Source organism: Rutilus rutilus, assembly GCF_951802725.1.
Source record: "Rutilus rutilus genome assembly, chromosome: 4".
Taxonomy (NCBI): Eukaryota; Metazoa; Chordata; class Actinopteri; order Cypriniformes; family Leuciscidae; genus Rutilus; species Rutilus rutilus.
The window spans coordinates 31,108,295-31,129,588 of NC_140212.1; the positions used below are offsets into that span (position 1 = coordinate 31,108,295).

General features: G+C 39.0%; 2 protein-coding genes across 2 annotated transcripts; both read right to left on the reverse strand.

Moving 5' to 3' along the window:
* Window positions 1-1,194: 1,194 nt before the first annotated feature.
* Window positions 1,195-15,942, reverse strand: LOC311289739 (uncharacterized protein). The gene is made up of 5 exons (XM_084407980.1): window positions 15,356-15,942; window positions 13,120-13,455; window positions 11,894-12,053; window positions 1,958-2,111; window positions 1,195-1,503 (listed from the first exon to the last, which is right to left on the reverse strand). Exons 2-5 carry the CDS (start codon window positions 13,324-13,326, stop codon window positions 1,467-1,469), a joined length of 558 nt encoding a protein of 185 aa, XP_084264106.1. The 5' UTR covers window positions 13,327-13,455; window positions 15,356-15,942; the 3' UTR covers window positions 1,195-1,466.
* LOC311289723 (uncharacterized protein) lies at window positions 6,230-8,791 on the reverse strand. The gene is made up of 9 exons (XM_084407958.1): window positions 8,586-8,791; window positions 8,265-8,498; window positions 8,085-8,176; window positions 7,884-7,988; window positions 7,318-7,508; window positions 7,056-7,220; window positions 6,725-6,969; window positions 6,369-6,432; window positions 6,230-6,249 (listed from the first exon to the last, which is right to left on the reverse strand). Exons 1-8 carry the CDS (start codon window positions 8,788-8,790, stop codon window positions 6,401-6,403), a joined length of 1,269 nt encoding a protein of 422 aa, XP_084264084.1. The 5' UTR covers window position 8,791; the 3' UTR covers window positions 6,230-6,249; window positions 6,369-6,400.
* Window positions 15,943-21,294: the final 5,352 nt, after the last annotated feature.

Genomic DNA, 21,294 nt, shown 5'->3' on the forward strand with positions numbered 1-21,294 from the left:
AACAACATAAAGACAGTATATTTTAAATAATTTTTTAATGGCATCTTTTTATGAATGAAGGCCAGTATTACTGATATTAATACAGCTACTGATTTTTTTTTCTTTTTCACATTTATTAGGCTTCAAAAATATAACACTTTTTAATTTAAGTGAACTTAAAACAATGCTAACATAAACCCATAATAAATGTCATATTTATTCGTGCCCTTCCTGTCTTAACAGTTAGGAAATATACTGTAATAAAGTTATCAAAGTTATATGCAGTCTGCACTGCATAAACTATAAATTAAATAGTTAATCCTTATTAAAGCTACAAAAGTTATTTAGTCAACAGCAGTGAGTCATTTTCTCTGTTCCCTTTGTTCTTTAACTTTACTGACAGGAAGCTTTATTGGCTGCTGTCCCTTTAAGAGCAGACAGACACGCGGATCTCACCGTTTATATACCGTACTGTCTATGGATCTCACACGCGCGCCTCCTTCTCTCGCAACTCTTCGTTCATTTTAGACTTTATATAAATCATTTAAGACTGCTCTTATGAGGATAATCGACAAAACTGACATTTTGGGATTGTTATTGTTAGTTCAAGCGCGCAAGAGAACTGGATTCTGGTGCCCTGTCTATGCATTGTGTGTGTGTGTGTGTGTGTGTGTGTGTGTGTCACATAAAGACATTCACAGACAGCGCTTTCTCTTTTGTCTTGCCGCGCTTGAAATGTTTAAAAGCATTTAAATGAATAAGAGCGTGATCATATAATGTAAAGCTAGCCAACGGATGGCAGAAAAGACGGATGCTGCGTTAATTGCGTTAAATATTTTAACACGTTAAACCAGACAAAAATTAATCGCATGCGTTAACGCGTTAACGTTGACAGCACTAGTGTATATACCCAGCCAACATGTCCATGTGGGCCCCATGTGGGATTTTGATGGGCTGTAACTTGGGCCCTGCATGGGCCACCCAAATGGGGCCCAGATAAATTTGTCCATCGGCTCCACATGGGCCCCATGTGTGTTAGCCCATATGGGCTAATGATGGGTACACAGTGGGCTCCAAGTTGGGCCCATGTAGGAGTTCATTTTATGGGCCCACTTGGGTCCCAAATTATATAATATTAATGGGCCGAAAGTGGGTCCCATACATTACCCTTATGGGGCCCTTATGGGTGATCTCACTGGACCACAGTGGGCCCCATTTATTAAGTAAACCTGATTACCGTGGTTTAAGTAAATGTGCTATACTACAAAATTAACTTTCAAATCACTCCAACTTTGTTACTGTTTTGTTAACCAGTACCTGCCCAAACCAAAAATGCATCAATTTGTGTTACTTTAACATTTTAATATCTAAGAAATTACAAAATATTTGAATTGCAGGAAAAAAAATGACTTCAATTCAGAATGTGTAAATCAACATTTCTTTTATTGAAGTTACTGTCTTCAAGATGAAACCTCAAATAAAAGTGATCAGTCCTGTGCCAGTACAGAATCCTCAGCTTCAAACCTAAAGAGTAAAGAAAGAAAAGACAAATAAATACTTTAAAAATCTTAGCAGAACTTCAAAAAAATCAGTTTTACATGAACATTAAAGAAATGCATGAGTATAATCTAAATTATAATCATGTTTCACGCTCATACCCCCAAAAATAATCTGAGCAAATACAATAGATATTCTAGATTTTGGTGCTTGAACCCCTAATAAGAAAATTGGAATATAATAAAGATCATTAATAACAATAAGAACACTACCAAAATTAATAGGTGCCAATGCACCCTCAATGATTGGCCCCTAACAAATACAATAAGGGTCTTCCTTTGCAGTTTGCCCCCTAAAAATCAGTGCTGTTGAATATTTGATTCTGATTGGTTAACTTAACAGATGTTAAAAATTACTACTAACTGAATGAAAAACAAACAATTTAGCTTTCCCTTTATTTGTTATAAATTATGTAACTTACACCTCTGACTGTGCTGCTCTCCGCACAAGGTTTGGCTGGGCTCTCAAGGCACGGTTGCCATCTCTATCCCTAGCATTTGTGAACCATTTACCGAGGGCTGTCTCCACCTCTTTCTTGCTGACAGTTCTCAAGAAAGTGTTCTGTTTCAGGCTACCTGTGAACCAAAATAATAAATTAATTTTAATGAAAGGGTGCTACTGCAGCAATACACCACTATATTGAGCGCAATACAGCTAATATATGAAAAGTTCAAGATAGATAAAACTCAGTTTTTATTTATTTTCATAAACATTTGGTGATTTTTTTTTTTTATATTGTTCATTCAAACATCAAACGGAAAAAAACTTTTTTTATAAAAATAAACCTGACGTCTAGGGCCCTATTTTAACGATCAGAAACGCAAGTATCATCGTCATGGACACAACAATGATTTCCCTCTTGTTTTAATACTTTATCTTGTAATAATGTATGATTTGCAAAAATGAAAACTGCTGCATCTGTGTAGATGAGAGAAGCAAAGTATATGCGTGTTGTGCACACACAACATTATGGCCAAGTATGCGCCCTTAAAATAGCACCAGGGAATGTTTGCGCTGGAACACGCCTCCTCTTTTCGCTGAACCGCCCCCGGGATCGAAAGTTCATTCCCTAATTTACCAACGTGTGTCTGTGGAGGGAAAAGCCCGCTGTGCGTTGGGTGCAAAATAGGAATGATATATGATATGATACATGCATCGGTGTACAAAGTCAATTGTGCTGGGTGCAAGATAGGGCCCTTAGAGTGTTTTTGTATATCTAATTTACATTCGCAGATGTAATCTAAAAAACCATACAAATCTTCAGGGTTCCCTTTAAAGGTGCCATATGAAATGTCCGTCAAAAAAATAAATTCATACTCCACATTCCATACCAGATGGGGGCAGTACTCCTCCAGAAAGTGAGTTGGTCTACTCCAGAGTAACAACCGAGAAACGGCATAGCCTCTATGCTCCGCCCCTACTTTCACAACCACCCTAGAGCCATAGCCTAAGCCGAGCCCACTCCCAATAGAGGACGTTTTGACTAGAGTTGGTTGGTGTCAAGTGATATTGAATTATGACATCTTCAAGCTACTCCCCTTCACCTTTACCAGTGAATATGTTCATATTACATTTTTATTGTTAGTTTGAAATACATTAATTTGACAGACAGCATTCGCTGATGTTGACCAAGCTAGCGCCAACGTAACCAGAGCTGCCAACTCTCATGCATTCACCGTGAGACACACGCAAACACTTTCACACGCTCTCACCCCACACATCAATTTTGTCACGCACAGAAAAATCGCGAAGCAAAGAGGACACGGAGACCGACAGACTAGCCAGAGCAGGTTAGTTATGATATAAAAAAAATATCTCAGCTCTCAGATTCTGTCAATTTTAATTACGCAATTCAAACAATAAATACCGTTATGGCGCTTGTAAATGTTACACGACAGATCCCTAGCGCACGTGAACCGATCATCTCTACTAATAGTAAATAAACACGAACACTGTTGAAAGATACAGTAGGCTACAACTTACCAAAATGTATTCCTCATACATAATATCGACCTATCATTGTTTTTTATAAGCGTGAAGAGGTCAATAACACAGCTGGAGATCAATTATGTCAGATTTACCTCAGGAAAGCAATTTAATAAACATAATATAGGTCACGTAGTTGGCAATAAAAAAATAGCTATAGAGAGTATTGTGCTATATATGTGTACTATATTACAATACTACATATTTAATATATTTTTACTTATATCATTAAATAAAGTTGTTATTATAATAATTAAAAAATGCATTTTATTTATTTTATTTATTTTTAATCTTAAATAATTCTGCCAGCTGATAGGGCTCTCTGCATTAGGTGAGTTGTTTTTTTCTTGAGAAAAATTAACGCCTACCTTGAGAACCAAATATTTATCCAAATGAGTCAATATTAAATCATATCACAATATAATTTAATTGAAATAATAAAACTGCGAAGCTTACCATAAATTGTACCATGTAAACATTGTAACATGTCACTGAACCTAATAAAATTCAGTTTAGTTACTAAAATGTTAGTGACAATCACAATACACTTATTCACAAAACACTCCTCTCACTCCAATAATTCTCACTCCAAGCTAAACTCAAAGGTTGGCAGCTATGGTAACGTTAGCCAATGTCAAGCGCTAATGTTGAGCAAACATTTGCATGAATAAATCCATCTAATCTAGTCTCAGAGCGGTTATAAACTGTAAAAATATAGTGTGAAATGGTGCATGTCTTCCTCATGTTTACTTCGAGATTCCGACTGTGTAACCAGCAGGCTGTATTTATCTGTTATTATGGCAGAGTGATGATGATGAAGATTACACCCCAGTGTCCATCCAGACACAGCATAGTAAGAGCAGTCAGACCAGAAAGAAAAGGGGAGATTCTGTACAAAGAGGCAGAGGCAGAGGCAGAGGTAGAGGTAGAGGCAGAGGCACGGGCACCGGCACGGGCACACGAGCAAATAGGGCAGTAGCAGCCAGGGCTGAAGAGGACAGAAGAGTGGAGGAACGTCGCCGTGAGAGAATGTCCGCAACTCAGGTTTGGCTTCTTGGACGTGGTGTCTCTGAAACTAAACGTTATTTATGTCCACCCAGTTTGTAGTATTTCTGGTGGATTTCACTGGCCACATATGACATCCTGGTCAGTTAGCTTATTTGAGGATATAACCATTGAATATTATGAGTAGTAAATGTTACACATTATGCGGTAATGATTTGCACATAATTAACCTACACCTTATGGCCTCGCAGAACCTCCTGCAAGATTTGAGCTTTGAGGATCTGAGGTCCTTCACAAATGATATTCTACAGTGGCAACCAGGCTTGGTGTTTGACGTTCTGGCATTACGCCAGAATAATGCCCCCCCTCCATCAGCTGGTCTGCCAGGGGTGCCATGGTGCACCTGTCAGAACTGCAGGGATATGCCCACCGACAGGGAGAGAAAATGCTGCCGCCAGACACCAAACAACTGCATTAGCAACCTACCACACTTTAGGGATTACTGCCTAGATGGAGGCTTCCTGCGAATTCACCGCCAGTATAGGGAAGACGTTACAGCGCTCGGCCGTGCCAGAGAACCAGGTTCAGAGAGCCGAGAGTTTCGTTATGCCGCCTATAGACATTACATTTACTGGCAGCATGGGTCCCTGGGAGCTGGGAACAGACTGGTAATCCCGAGTTGTTGTGTCTGTAAAATCAGGGACACATTTCCGGATCCTCAGGGCCAATACACAGGTTTTCTTCCTGGCTTTTAGTTTACCTTTTTGTTCTTAATTTTTATTTTACATAACTATTTAACTTTTTAATTTATTTTTATTGTACTGTACATTGTGTTGTTACATTACATTGCTTTGAGTTAACCAATTTGTTCAAACTGGAAAGACGGACTAAATTCAGTGTGTAAAATGTTCTTTTTACCACATGTTAGTATAACTGTAACAAGTACAACTGCAAAATTTGGTGACAGCATTTCATTATTTTGTGGAGTTCATAATATGTACTTAATAAACTTTTCTGTCCTTTGTTGACAATCAAACCCTGAGGCCAGCTCTTACCATTTGTGTACAAGAAAGAAAGCATTAGAATAATTCTTGCAATTCTGGAACAAATTACTCTGTAATAACGATCAGGACAAACAATATGTTGCAGGGTTTCAGTCATGGTAGTGATAGGTTGGTTCTGATTTTTTATTTACAAAACATGCAAACACACACATTTCAGTCACCCTGTAAAAAACATTACAGGAATTCAAATTAAAGCCTAGACAAAGTAAGATGTTGAACTACACATTCAAATTTACTCATATTTACATGGACAGTATGAATGTTGGTGGGTGTGCCATTGGTCCCAATCCTTATGATGTTTTATTAACAAAGTTCGGGAGGAACACGTTCTAATGATCAAACAATCAAGTCATTCCAACCAGCTGTCAGCAATCAGTAATCAACAGGTCCACTCAATCAGCATGATTAAAGGCCTATAAATACTCACAGTCGACTCACCCATTATCCTTGACAGTTTTCAGCATCCCTCCACCACCCCATCTCCTCACACTTACCTGGTTATCTTCCTAACCAAGAGATACGGGGGGAGTACTCTGGGTTCGGGCCCAATTTCCGAGCTCGGAGCCCTCCCCCCGGACAGCACGCCAAATACGCATAACTATTTATTCTCTGATCATTTGTAAGTGTGAACTCGTGAACTCTCTGCCGGAGGCTTTTACTGGAACAAGTGGAAATGAACAGTTGTAAGAAGTTGCAAAAGGCAATGACAATATGATTGAAATACATTGTACATGTCAGACAAAAATGAAGCAACCTGACAGAGTGCATTTCACTCACCTATGTGTACGCTGGATGCTGAAATTATGGCTTCACTGGGGAGAACTCGACTGTAAGTCAGGCCCTAAAACATACAAAACATTTCCTTGTAATTATGCTTGATTGATTGGTCAAACAGGAAAACCTGACACTACTTTTCTTCCTCAAACCAAAGCCAGGTCATAGTCAGTGTCAGGATCCACAAGATCCTACTATTTTGCATTAATTTACTACACATGTCACTGAGGTACATATGTTATGCCAGTTTTAACATTGCTATCTGAATGAGAAGGACATTCATTCAACTAAAGCCATTAACCAGTGGTATGTTTGCTTGTACACACCCAAACAATAAACATGAGCTAATTTTTGCATACCTAGTCCTCTCTTGACTTGTCTTTGTACAAGCTCGGCCGTTGGTGGGGGTGGTACAGGTGGAAGTAAACCAAGTCTTCGTGGGTCATCTGGCCTTAGGGTTATTGTCCTGGGCATTCCAGAGCCACTCTCCAGCCTACATCTCACCACCAGCGTCTGTAGTTCCCCAATGTAGCTGTAGCTTTTGGGAGTCTTGCGCGCATAGACACTGTACTGTTTAGCATTCTTCTTGTACACTCGTTTGTACCTGAAAATAGGGGGGTAATATTGTTGTTAAAGAAAAACATGGAGACAAGTAATAAGAAAGATTTCAGTAGTTCTTGTGCTACTTACATCTCAGTACCATCTGCCCTCTTCTGAGTTGGTCGGTCCCGATGGTGGTTGTAGTCCAGGGCTGCCAGGAGGACTCGGGCTTCGTACACCGGTGGACTGAAGGCAAAGCGCTTGCTGGCATACATTAATATATGGTTTTGAAAGGATTCGAGGTCTGCCGTTGATCTGTAATGAAATTAAAACAGAAAAAAATGACGGCAGATAAGCAGAACTGATCAGTTGTTGGTCAAATGAACAATGTTACCCCAAATCCCACACATACCTAAAGCGCAGGTATTTGTGCACATCCTTCAACCATCGTTTCTTGAGGATTATCTCCACAAGAGCCTTGTGTGCTTTAGAGTCTCTTTGAATCCATTGTTTCTCCGAGTCTGCCAGCTGCCCATGTTTACAGCTGCCCATAGCCCACTCATGCTCGTTGCAGACATGATGTAAAAGGCCTGCCCACAGTGTCTACAATTGTAATGCACAACATAAAAAGAAACAACAATTACAGTGGGTACCACTTGGAATTGTACAGTTTCACGTGTGATTCTTAAGGGACCTCATGTGTCTTTTATTTAAATTTCCCCAGTGAAACTACAATGACCCAAACAACCATAAATAATATGTTGCAAGTTGTACATAATATGTCGTAATACGTTGTACGTTATTAGTTGTAATAAATTTCACACAGCTGCGAAAATCACGGAAAGCGTGAATGAAGTGGCCACTTCTAAATGGGACCCACTGTATCAGTGGGCAGTTCACAAGTGCGATGGCTTATTTATACGGTTAATTTACAATAAGATTTGGTAAATTAAAAGGGAGAAATGACACAAAACTTACCAGGAACTCTTCATAGGAGTTGGCTGTTTTGCAGCACCACCAGAAGTGATTTACGATATCTTTCAGCCAAAGGAGTAAGACCGACAGTTCTTTTCCCTGGGCAGCCTGGGTATAAGGATAAAAACCGTTATTAATAGCAATGCACAACGACAACATTATAATGCGCAGGGGTGCAATTAAACTGCTACTATGGACACTCACAGCCGCAATCTTCTTTGCCAAATTCTTGGCACCATGCCACATATCTAAACTGTGATGAATCATATGGTCCTTGTACCTCCCCTTTACAGGATCTACAAAACATGTACATGCACAGATGGAAATAAGTCAAATGTTGACTACATGTTAAGTAACAACTAGGACATGTGGATATAAACTCACCCATCAGGGCACCAATCTGCGAGTGGGCATCTGTACAGATTTCGACCAGTTTAACTTCAGTGACTAGTTGATCCATAGTCAAGATGAAGGCCTCCTTCTCCATCATGGCAGACCGTCTGTCGGTTTCTCTTTTGTCTACTGTGACAACACTGATTATCTCCAATGTCTCGTTTTCCATTGTAGTGTAACTACAGTACTGCGCACAGTGACCCGGAGTGTCGTTTCTGCCATCAGCTAGATGTGTAGGATAAGAGAGTTTGTGTTAGATAAAAATACTGCAACATAATTTCTAGAAAGATAAACTGTATGTGTATCACTAACCAAGGACAACAACATCTTTGTCCTGAAGTCTTGCAATCACATCTGCCCTTTTTTCCATCCAGTAATTTTTGATGGAGTCAACACAGTACGTGTCTTGGGTGGTGAAAAAATAGTTTGGGCCAAAAATGCCCATGTTCATAAATCTAAATAGCAGTGCAATTTTAGCGTAGTTGTTTCCTGATAGCAGGATGTTGGTGCTCAGCATAAAGTCTCCAGCCTGGAGTCCGTACTTCATCAAGGGCTGTGAAACCCATCGCCACACAATGTGTCCATCAGCACAGCTCTAATGATAAGAACAGATAGACTTATAAAACAGCTATAGTAGTTTTTGTATCAGTTAACTTTTTCTTAAAAACATTTAGAGGTAAGAGTACATGTTTGTGTCCATTTGAAGTGTACATTCACATATTTATTGTCATAACAAAAGTGTCACATACCCATTCTAACATGCTTGCAGTGCCTTTCCCTTTGATGTTCACCAGGAACGGTGGATGGTGTTGGCATGTTGCACCGGTCACATTTTTTGCTGTGCACCGTTTCACCGGTGGTGTAACAAAGGCCGCAAGGTACTTCAAGCAGTCATCATACACAATCGATGCCTTGGCACCAACAATGTCCTCTGCCTTCTGTACAGTTGGCACATTTGAATCAGCTGGTGAGGCAGTGGAGCTGTCAGGATCTGTAGATGGTTCAGACTCAAATTCTGCAGTGAGGTCGTGTACAGTCTCTTCCAAACCAATGACTGGCAGCGCATCAAAGTTTGGAACATTTGGTAAAGCTCCACCCAACCTGTTTCAGTCAAACAGTACAAACATAGATATGTTACCAAAAACATGAACAAACATTTTCATTGCAAGGCAGTGTCTGAAGGAGAACTGGCATGTGAGTCCTTTTATCAACATCATAGCATGAAATTTCACCTATTCACCTTATTCCGCATGCAAACATGGGGGCTGACATGACACTTTGTCTCGGAACATCCAATTGGGCAATGCACTGGAATGAATTAGTGATGGTTGTCGTTTCAACTGTCTGATATACGTTGTCTTTTTATAAAGTTGTGCCTCAATAATAAAAAAAGTTTGTAGAGTAGGTCACCAGAACAACCAGGCTGTTTTCAACAGTACTAATACAGCCAAGAATTCTAAGCTATACATATGTGACTTGATGGTAGTATTAAGTTGCAGTACAAGAGACATTAGGAAACTTACCGAAGAGAAAGTGGAGGGATGTACTCTTCATCAGAGCTGTCCTGCTCCTCATCATCAGTATCTGATGCATTTACAGGTGGAGGGTTAACTGCCCAGTCAATCCTGATGAGACAAAACAGTCAATAACATAATATACACCGAGATAACATTCTTCAGTGACATCAACTGCGATGATCAAAATACTCACGTGCTATTCCTCAAGTCATTGATGGCTTGTTCATCCAGATGTTCATCCGCACCAATGCTCATTTCACCAAGGCTAAGAAACAGCATTATATAAGACAGAACATTAAATTAACACAAAATCAGAAAGAAGTAACACTGAAAAGCTCTTAGAAGAAGCTGCAATCACAGTGCACATTATGACCTACCTGCACTCAAGCCTGGTCAATTCTTCCACACCTGCTGAGCCCTTGCGGGCCTTTTCAGAGGTATGCTTGTCTCTGTAACAGGTTGAACACAAAAAATTGACTGGACTAAATAATAAAAAGGTAATGTGACATAACATTCTGCGGCAGAAATGTGAACTTTTCAATTAGTCATGATAATGACATCTAGTTCACAGTAAAACATGCCTGTGATGGGAAAAGTAGGACCTGAAACAAGTCAGGCACACTCACTTATCAGAATCACTTGAGCCGATGCTCGTTAGAGTGAGATCTGTCAGTACTGGGCGTTTTTTCATGGGAGTGGATGACAGTGGTCCTTCATACCTAAAAAAAAAAAAAAAAAACACACAGTTCAACACTGCAGGTACAAATGTTATGCCTAATGCCAGAAATAGTCTCAGATCACAAAATCAGCTGGTCAGTCGATCGCCACGGCATAACTTCACCATCACTTTACCTAACATCGTCAAAACTGTTGTAGTTTACTTAAAAATTATTTAGTATTCTTAGCTGCACATATAACATTACAAGTGAAACTAGGGACAACATCTATTTCGAGTGGTACGTAGCCTATGCTGTCCGCCTGATACTTATTTACCAGCATATATCAAGTTTGATTTTCATTAGCAATACCTCTTCTAGCAAAGTTATCATTAGTCACCAAAAAACATTGCGTCTCATTACACCTTGCAATGTTTTCCGTTACGTTTCGTGCGTCCATTTGGGGTTCATTATCATCAATGACATTTCAAGCTTCTTAGCTAATTTTACATTTTAGCATCAGCTTGGTAGAGACGGGCTCGGGTAACTTAGATAACAGGTGAAAAACGGATCGTATCTCTGGGTAAGTTAAAGCTAACTATATGAAACGCTAACAGATAGGCTACGGTCGCTAACAGTTGCACGTTTATCAGACAGCCTTCGATACATTTCTATGTTAGACCTTCACCTAAAAAACTACACAAACATATAAAACTAACTTCTAGCGACATAATAACAGCATCTTACTTACCAATCCAAAAGAAATGTTGCAAATTCGGAGTCGAACTTCATTTCTTTCGTGTCCATAAGTTGCCTCCAGCGATGGAAAGCAGTCCCAAGGTTAACTCTAGTTCTGTTCCGTTTTTTATCTGATTGTATTTGTGACTCCGAGCGCGTTTTTTTCCATGCAGCGGGTGGTTGTGGTGGTGGTAATGGTCTCTTGCCAAGGGCTTCAGCCATTCTTCTGCTCTCTTCCCTGAACTGAAACGAAGTAGTGGGCTGTACTTTCCACTTGATTGACATCAGGTTCAAGTACGCCCACAATCCGTGCGAGTTATTCGTGTATTGCAGGTTGGCTGGTGGTTATGTTGCCCGCATACCGCCTCCCATGGCCGAAACTGGTATTACGACACCTGTCGGGCCGTGGCTAGTAATGCTAAAGCTAATTTAGGTTGATATCTCCGCAGCACTATAAGTTGTCAATTTTTTAATGACATCATCGCCCTTATTTCTTCTCATTCTTTTGATGCGTGTAGCTCATTTTTTGGATCTTTTTACCTCAAATTTTTCATATGGCACCTTTAAGTAATCATTTTTATCACCAGAAAACAAAATGATCAAAATCAACATTGAGCTAGGAACTTCTGGTTGATTTGACACAAAATGACCCCAAACCGTTTGCGTTTTTACTAATCTATGTAAATGAAGGATGTTGAAATGTATATACCATGCAAAGTATCAAACAGACGTAGGCTCCTGAACGAGCGTTTTCCATGGCGCCCTGTGAGGTTCAATTGACGGGCAAGGTCATTCGTCATCAAAAATGCCATAGTTCTACGGACACACTCATCAAGGCTCCTCCCTCCAATGTCCCCAAGGACTGAGACCTGAAGTTGAGATGAAAAGAAATATAGAAGAAACAAAATTACAAATGTAGTGGTAACAGTTCATTAAGGGAAACAGAGTGGGTTAACTTAACCTAGTGTGTACACAGAACCACCCTCTGCATCTACAACTTTGGTTATGTGGGGAATATGGCAAAAATGTATCACAATTTTTTTTCAGGCAGGATCACGATCCACAATTATTATTTTTTTATGGTGTTTAAGACTATTTTGCAATTTACAGAGCAGTTCAGCTAAAAAATTTCCCCATTTATTTTCTCCTTTTCAGGAACAAGTGAAGAGTGAGCTTGTTATAATTGCACTAAAATGAAGGCCAGTCATTAATATGTTTACAGTCATTAATATATTCATATAGTTCTTTGCATATGTGTAATAGTTAATTCCCCGTTGTTATTTAGTCAGGCAGTAAGTCACTTGCATATTGTTAGGACCCGACGGTGCTAAGGACCCTGAAGTTGACGCGATTTAGTTGGTTTTACACTGCTCTAGGACCATTCTGAAAAAACTCAGGAGTGATTAGTCCGTGGGAGACCATCTAGACTAGTATAACCCCCAATTTCCACCAGATGCGGAACGGCTGCGGAACGGCTCCGCTGCGTGACAGCTCCGTGTTCCGTCGTCCGTCAATACCCACCAGGTCCGTATTTGTTGCGGAACGGCTGCGGTCATGACTGACAGCTGAAGTCACAAGGACCCACGAGATCTCGCAAATTCACGTATGATCGCGCGATATAAGTGCTGAATTGCTGCGGAGCTCTCCGGCATCCGGCAAAAATAGAAGCTCTCCGTATCTGCTCCGGAGGGCTGCGCATCGCCGGAGTCGGAACGCAGCTGTACCGCATTCAGTGGAAATACACTCATTGACTTTAATGGAAACCTATTGACTCCGCCGCCATGCCGGAGCCGTAACGCAGCCGGTGGAAATTGGGGGTAAAACTACAACTGATAGAATGTGCACTGCATCACAACACAACACTCTCTGTAGAGAGATCGTGGAGGCATTTAATTGTCAACGATTTAATTTATCGCACTAACCTAGAACACTTACCAAATTTTTCTGGAAGTCAGACTCACAGAGCTTCAACTCCAGATCATCCACTTCAGTAAAACTCTTCAATGGAAAGGGGACTCCCTCAGGCAAGACAGGAACCACACAGTTTTGTTCTCTCTGCTGCAGAAGACACTGTATCATGCTACCCTGTACCTTTTGGCAATCTTTAATTTCTTCCAGTATTGTCAGTACACGAACGAACATTCCATCCCTCACTGCTGTTCCACTGGGCTGAAGTGGTCTGAACTGGACTGAACTGGGCTGAAGTGGTCTGCAGGGAGTACTAGTAGAACTTGTCTGTGCTGGGGTGCTGCGACCTGGCGTTTGTGCTTCCTGTAAAAGAGAAAGAAAATAAGATAAGAGAGAAAATGATTATAATTATGCATCCATCTACTACAGCATCGCATGCATTGTAGTCTCCCTGAGGAAAAAAATCACTGCTTTAGGAAGAATTGTCAAAACTCCTTAAATCATCTAAATCTACAACATGCATATAGACCCTAAGCTAGACCCTAAGCTATTAACGTTTTGAAGTTTACACGGAGATTATAACTGTATTGTTTTTAAAAACTTGCACTTTGTAACATATTAATCATTATCATGTAAATAAACGGCCAGAACGAATTAAAAGTGTATCGGGGGGGGGGGGGGGGGGGGGGGGGTTTCCAGTTGAAAAGTTCTGTGATGCAAAGCTGAATTTTCAGGATCATTACTCCAGTCTATCACATGATCCTTTAGAAATCATTCTAATATGATGATTCATTATCAAAGTTGGAAACAGTTCTGCTGCTTAATATTTTTTCATAACCTGTGATACTTTTTTAGGATACTTTGATAAATAAAAAGTAAAAAAATAAAATACAAAAATGTTTTAAAAATAGAAATCTTTTGTAACAACAATATACACTACTGGTCAGTAATTTGGGGTCAGTCATTTTTTTCTTTCTTTTTTGAAATAAATTAATACTTTTATTCAGCAAGGATGTGTTAAATTGATAAAAAGTGATAGTAAAGAAGATTTATATTATTAGAAAATATTTATTTTTTATTTTGAATAAATGCAGTTCTTTTTAACCTTTTATTCATCAAATATATTAGGCAGCAGAACTGTGTCCAACACTCATAATAAATCAGAATATTAGAATGATTTCTGAAGGATCATGTGATAGACTGGAGTAATGATGCTGAAAATTCAGCTTTGCATCACTGGAATAAATTATTTTTTAAAGTATATTCAAATAGAAAACTATTATTTTAAGTTGTAATAATATTTCACAATATTACTGTTTTTTTTCTGTATTTTTGATCAAATAAACACAGCCTTGATAAGCATTAGAGACTTCTTTCAAAAATATAAAAAATCGTAATGTTTCCAAATTTTGACCTGTACTGTACATCAGCGTAATGTTTCTTCATGCAAGACCATTGTTAATAATGTACAAAAATGAAAAGATTAAAATAAATTACTTATCTCTTTTTACCTGATTAACCTAAAGGCACAGCACAACTATGACATTAGTTTAGGATACTTTTTAAACGATCAATACCGACATGCCTACTGATTAATTGAGATAACATAATTAAGATAACTTACATCTAGCACTAGCAGTATCAATCCATTCTGTATGTGGAGACATCGCATTAGGAACTGCTTGACCGGATCACTAATCAGCGAGTCAATTGATTGACTTCAAATGAGTCATTCTGACAGTTTTGTGATTTTATTCAACAGGTTCACTAAAAAGAACCGATTCAAAAAACGAATCGTTCATGAATGAGCACAAATTATTAATGTTTCTTTAACTACAACGAACAATTTCGATCTGTCCCTCAAATAAAACTTTCCTGAATACTTAAACTGAGTGTACGGGTAGTATGCATCATTTTATGGGACTTTAAGCCGGGTTTTCACCGGCTGCGAAGCACAGGCCTAGAAGCGCAATGACGCATTCTTGCACGATATACTGCCTCGGTCATTATTATGAGACCGAACGATTATGAAAAATACGGTAAAGCGTGTAAAAGGGTGAAAAGTCGGCGCGAACACATATTGTATAAAATTTGCTGGTTAACCAACTTCATTTTAGTTAGCTTATGTAACTTGTTTGAGCTCGGCTCGCTAACCTTCGTTAATGTTCGTTAAATGTTAGCTCTATTGATTCCGAAATATCTAGTTTTATAAAATCTTAAGTAAAACAAAGTTAATACAAAATAAAACGTATACATATCTTACCTTGGTAGTGTTAAACAGGAGATTTGACGGTGATGTCTAGAAGAAACTTGTCCAGGAGAGAAGGAGACCGTTGGTTTTTTTTTTTTTTTGGTTTTTTTTTTAGTTTGAATGTAAAGGCGGGAGGAGGCAATCATTATAGCTTGTGGGGGAGGGGACAGTATGATGCAAGTGCTTTACTCTTTTAGAAAATATAGTTTTAAGCACTTTTTTGCACATAATACAAAATAAGTGTTTTATAAGGCCATGAAATTTACACACACACACAAAAAATAAAAATAAAAAATAAATTTATTTGACAAACATGATGTGCATTTTGTATTATATCAAATTAAAAAAACTTAGTCAAATATTTTTAAATGTTTTTCATTTTCAATACACAATTATGGCAGGTACTTTTAAAATAAATACAAACCAAAATTAGTAATACAAATTTAGTCTAATATAGCCCAATTGGGGCCCAAACAAGACCCACAAATAAACAATAATGGGCAGCCTAGCTGGAGCCCACTACCTAAACCAAACTGGGGCCCATAGTAACCCCATCAAAGTGCCCACTCTGAGCCCATGCCCACATGACACCCATATAACCCAGAGAAAACCCATGTGGGGCCCACATGGACATGTTGGCTGGGTATGTGTGTATCTATGTGTGTGCGTGTGCGTGTGTGTGTGTGCGTGCGTGTGTGCGTGTGTTGGTCTTTGTGATTTATGAGGACATTTCATATGAATACACGCAGCACTATGAGGACATTTTGGATTATGAGGACATGCCCTGTGTTCTCATAATTCTTGCAACGTAGAAGCAGCGTAGAAGTGCTCCAATAGCTAGGGGGAGCTGAAATCCAAAATTTCTCCACATGCCTTTATAATTCACATAAACCTGAATTATGTGTATGACGTGTGTATCGGAAGTGCGCTACTGTAGGCTGGACTTGGTACTGCACCTCCTCATTAATTATTAATACGTGTGTATGAAATCGCGGCTTCTGATTGGCTGACCGCCAGAAGTCCTCATAATGTCTGATTTTGTCAAACTCAAACCATGTTAACACAGATCTACGACAACGACGGTTTTGGAAAATATATCATTCTAAGTATAAAATAATAGCCACATGTTACATTTACTAAGTTATAAATAAAAAGCACTGCACACTGAACCCTCTTCTCCCACCTGTCCGAAGCCTTTTCTCTGTGGATGTCGGACATCACTCAATCGTCGTCCGTAAGGTAAGATTAATGATAAGCACAAAGCTACTCTTTATGTTCAAATCTTTTTTAGTTTATAACGATTTAAACTATTATTGTTAATAACACGATTGTGAAAATAAAGAACTGTTAATCAAGTTAGCTTTGGTGAAACATAGCATGATTTATCTTTGTGTTCTGATATTCCGAGATGAATTCATAATTTAGTGTTGATTAATGTTTAGTAATTTATTAACAGTAAAATCGGCAGCTTTATTGCTATTTACAAGTTCAAGAAAGATACATACTAAGTAAACAGCAGTGGATGATTACTATTTCGGGACAAAAATTACTATAAGCATATTAAGCTCATCACGTTATTGTCGTTTAAGATTACATTATTTTGCGAAATGTCGTAATAGTGCTTCACTACGGTGACGCATTGCTGCCACATACATATTATTATTTCCACTCAATTATGTCGTAATAACGAGATCTTATGTCGTAAAAAGCACTGCAGTGCACACTGAACCCTCTTCCCCCACCTGACCGAAGCCTTTTTCTCTTGGATGTCTGACGACAACGGTATCGCTCATCGTCCGTAAGGTAAGATTAATGATAAGCAAAGCTCTTTATGTTAGAATCTTATGTCGTTAAAACAACATATTTTCTCGTAATTTTCTCATATTTTCAACATAAGGACACGTGTAGTCATGTACAAAATATGTCTTTAGTTTATCCACATAAAATGTTGGCCTATATCATGTCTTTATCATACTAATGCGTTCAAAAAGTTTAAGCAGCAGCCCCCAATGGACATTCATGTTAAAAGATCAAATTCTGTACACACCTTATATTAATAAACCATGTGTAGCCTACAGGTTAGCAGATGAGCCCAGAATACGAACATTGCGTTTAACTGCACATTAGGCTAAGCGTTTTCCTCCCATAGAAAATCCTTATTATAAAGAAAAAGCTTAATGTGGCTTAATAGGCTACTTCAGTGATAAAGATCAAATGCTGTACACACCTTATTAATAAACCATACTATCCTACAGAAAAGCAGATGAGCCTAGAACCAGAATATGAACGCAACTTATTTAATTACACATTAAGCGTTTTCCTCTCATAGAAACCTTTCATTATAAAGAAAACTTAACGTGGCTTTCAATGGGAGGATGGCATTGCGGTGCACAAGAAGTATTCAATGCAAAACAAAAATTAAAAATATAAGTAGCCAATACAATAAACAAATTGTTGTGCCATTAATTAGCCCACAAATAATATTTATTTTAAAGCCTAAACAAATTTATTTAAAGAAAAACACCAGCGTTGGGCGTTTATCTGTGTTTCAGCCGCCCTTTTCAAACTGGCACAAGAAAATGCAACAGAATTTGATTTGTTAAACATGAAGAGGATTATCCGTCTGGCATGGCCGCTCGCTCTAACGTTAACCTATAAATGTTCGCTATTATTAAGCGCATATCCAAGTGTTTGCGCAGAGTGTGGAGCGCGCACTGCATGACATGGAGGCGCCGGTGCCATCACTTGAATTTTCCTATCAACAGTGGAAACAACTTAAAATACTCCATCATTTCTGGTCATACAGAAAATAATAATACATCAGTCGCAACTACTTTTATTTATGTAAACTCACAACAAGAAGAAAACGTTGTGCTTTCGTAAAAGAAAAGAAAACGAACAGGGTGCGCTTTCATGATCTCTGTGAATTGGAGCGGATCTCAACCATTAACTGAAAAACAGCGTAAGCTATAGACAAGCCTCACCACTTGAGCGCAGAATAGGCTATATGCACCCAGGATTGAATATAAACGTGCAATAAGTCCTAATTGCTTAAATGAATGACTACTAGTCTAGACAAATCTTTATGGTAACTCTAATCAATAGCCTACATTTAATATTTGACATTATTTAATTAGCAATTAGTATCCAGCTCTTTAAATTAAATCAATTGAGTTAGCATAATTAGTTAATGAACTAATAAAATAATAAAATAAAGTTTAAATAAAGATGCTAACCATATATTTCTATATAGCATTGCTAATTCCACCACACAAAGGACTGTTTATAAGGTGACAATCCGTTATACATGTGAAAATTGTAGGCTGTATCTTGAAGATTGCTGTATTGTATTGTATCTTCTGTTATAAAGACGAAGATTGACATTTCTTTAATTAACAAAATACAAAATAAGAACACAATGTTGTAAAAAATAAACAACTTTGGCTATGTTCTGTAAGACAGGGTTTCTCAACCGGTGGGTCGCGACCCACAAGTGGGTCGTTGATAATTCTATAGGGGGTCGCAAGACTTCTGTGTTCACTAGCACAGCTAAATGGGCTTCACAATAGTCTCATTGCAAGTTTACATGCAACAAAATAATCCGTTAGTAAACGCATTGGCGGCTCAATCGGACTAAAAAGCCTTAATGTAAACACCTAATCATAAACGCGCACAGATTGAAACAAAAGTTGCGCATGTAAACAGCCAGTCCTCCAACGAATCTGATTTTCGAATGTCATACTTCATTATTGCCGTGGCTTCTAACGCTGTGTACTACGGGGTGCGATTTGTGAGAAAAAAAGGATGGATGTTTTGAAACATTTTTATTCATAAAAATAAATCATGAGAACATGAACTTCATCACTGCATTTGCAGGAATTGTAAAAAAAAAATCTTATTAACTCATGAAGTAGCCTAACGCAATATTTTTACTTAAAAACTTTTACTATAAAAAACATGCAAGAATTAAATATCCCTCCCAGTACCATGGATAGTGCCACTCGGCTAGACAAGACACTTATTTATGAATGGCAAAATTAAATGGCCCAGTTTTATTGCTGCTGTTAAAGTAATAACGTTAACTTTACATCGCGATGCTGAGCTACAGTGAAATGATAGAAAAGACAGATGCATTATCTCGTGTTTCGCCCATAGACTGTAAAAAAATAGGTTTCGCCTCATTCGCGCGAACTGGACGCGCCCGCGCCGCGCTAAACTAGGCTTCATTCGCGCCGCAGGACCTCTAGACGCGCGTAAACGCGTCTTACATTGAATTGAAATCACTCGCGCCAGACGCTCAAGAGTGAGTGAGTAATCAAATAACATTTGCTTTAGCCTCAATTGAGTGAAACACCGTATGTGTAACTTCTCAGTGGTGTTACTGGGACACTAACTCTGCTTGTCATCATAGAAGCAGATAATCAGATTGTGATGTTTATTCCCGCTTCAGTAATATGCTGCCTTCCAGCTATGTCAGAGCCAGCCAAAGTAGCGCATTTTAAAATAAAATTGACTTTAATCAAACCACGGATCCGTGATAAGTTTTGTGATCCGTCTCGCCACTATAGTGTCTCAAGTGTCACGTTAACGTGAGTAAAAAAAAAATCTGTTTGCCTCATACTCTGTCTATTGAAAATGTTTCTGTGTTTTTGTGAAATTAATTATAATAAACATATAGGCCTATGGAGTAGTAGCCTATAGATCTAAGAGGCATTTCAGTTATTGAATTATTTCCAGCCTTAGTGGGTCGTATGACTGGCATACAAAAAAAAGTGGGTCGCAGTAGGCAAAAGGTTGAGAACCCCTGCTGTAAGGGACCCTTTCTCCATAGCAATTAACAGTTTTGATATTTTAGCCAGCTGAGTTGTAGCCTCTGGGAGCCTGTAAAACTCTCTATGGACACGAATGTCATGGCCTAGGAAGTTAGCAACTTGGTCCATCTCATGGTTTTTGAGGTTCAGGACCTGGGACATGGTCGCAATATGTTTCCGTAACTGTGTCGACCTAAGGAGTTGTGGGTTCTGAGCGCCACACTCATTTGCATAAGCCCTTAAACAGTCCTGTCCTCTATAAGGAGTCAAACAGTGGGGTCTTGCGGACAAAAATGTGTTCTCCTCTGGTACTCCACATTGTTTTCTTTTGCTTATGAGTTGTTTCAATGAATCAACCATATCTGGAGATAGCAGCACAGAAACCTTTCGCCCTCTTTTGCCCCTAATTTCCACACAGCTGTAATGTTTGCAAAGTTTTTGTTCAAACTTGGTCAGGCCAACAGCAACATCTTTATGGAGGGCAGTTGTGTCCTTAGGAAAGCCTTTACTTGCATTTTTGCAACTTCTCCTCCACGTCGTCGGTTGAACAGTATTATTTTTGCCAAAGTTGCTCTGCAAAGTTCACCATAGACTTGTGGTGAAGCCATCTGTCACAGGTCGGGGTGGAGCGCCAGCGGGCCGCCCACCCCTCGCTTGCGTGCCGCCCCTGAGGAGCTGGCCGTGGGCACGAAGGGAAAGGCAGACACAGAATTAAAAATTAAGATTGTTTTTATTATTTAATAAAGAACATATTTAAGTCTCTTCTCCAGCGTTCTCTTTGTGTATCTCAGCACTTTCAGACAGAGAGAGGAATGAACAGAATTCACAGCTTCCGCGTTCTCTTCTTCAGCGTTCTCTTCGCGTTTCTCAGCACCTTCAGACAGAGAGAGGAATGAACATAATTCACAGCTTCCGCGTTCTCTTCTTCAGCGTTCTCTTCGCGTTTCTCAGCACCTTCAGACAGAGAGAGGAATGAACAATTCACAGCTTCCGCATTCTCTTTTTCAGCGTTCTCTTCGCGTTTCTCAGCACCTTCAGACAGAGAGAGGAATGAACAATTCACAGCTTCCGCGTTCTCTTCTTCAGCGTTCTCTTCTTCGGGCTCAGGTAGAGAAGAGGTTATGTATCTCGCCAGCGTAG

What these genes read in the sequence shown, in the direction of transcription:
- LOC311289739 (XM_084407980.1), bottom strand. Translation starts at nt 13,326, where the DNA reads ATGTTCGTTCGTGTACTGACAATACTGGAAGAAATTAAAGATTGCCAA. An exon ending in CTGACTTCCAGAAAAATTTG is followed by an intron (nt 12,054 to 13,119) that starts GTAAGTGTTCTA and finishes TCTCAACTTCAG; the next exon opens with GTCTCAGTCCTTGGGGACAT. An exon ending in AGAGCAGCACAGTCAGAGGT is followed by an intron (nt 1,504 to 1,957) that starts GTAAGTTACATA and finishes TTTACTCTTTAG; the next exon opens with GTTTGAAGCTGAGGATTCTG.
- LOC311289723 (XM_084407958.1), bottom strand. Translation starts at nt 8,790, where the DNA reads ATGCTGAGCACCAACATCCTGCTATCAGGAAACAACTACGCTAAAATT. An exon ending in AGGGCAGATGGTACTGAGAT is followed by an intron (nt 6,970 to 7,055) that starts GTAAGTAGCACA and finishes CCCTATTTTCAG; the next exon opens with GTACAAACGAGTGTACAAGA. An exon ending in ACAAGTCAAGAGAGGACTAG is followed by an intron (nt 6,433 to 6,724) that starts GTATGCAAAAAT and finishes TGTATGTTTTAG; the next exon opens with GGCCTGACTTACAGTCGAGT.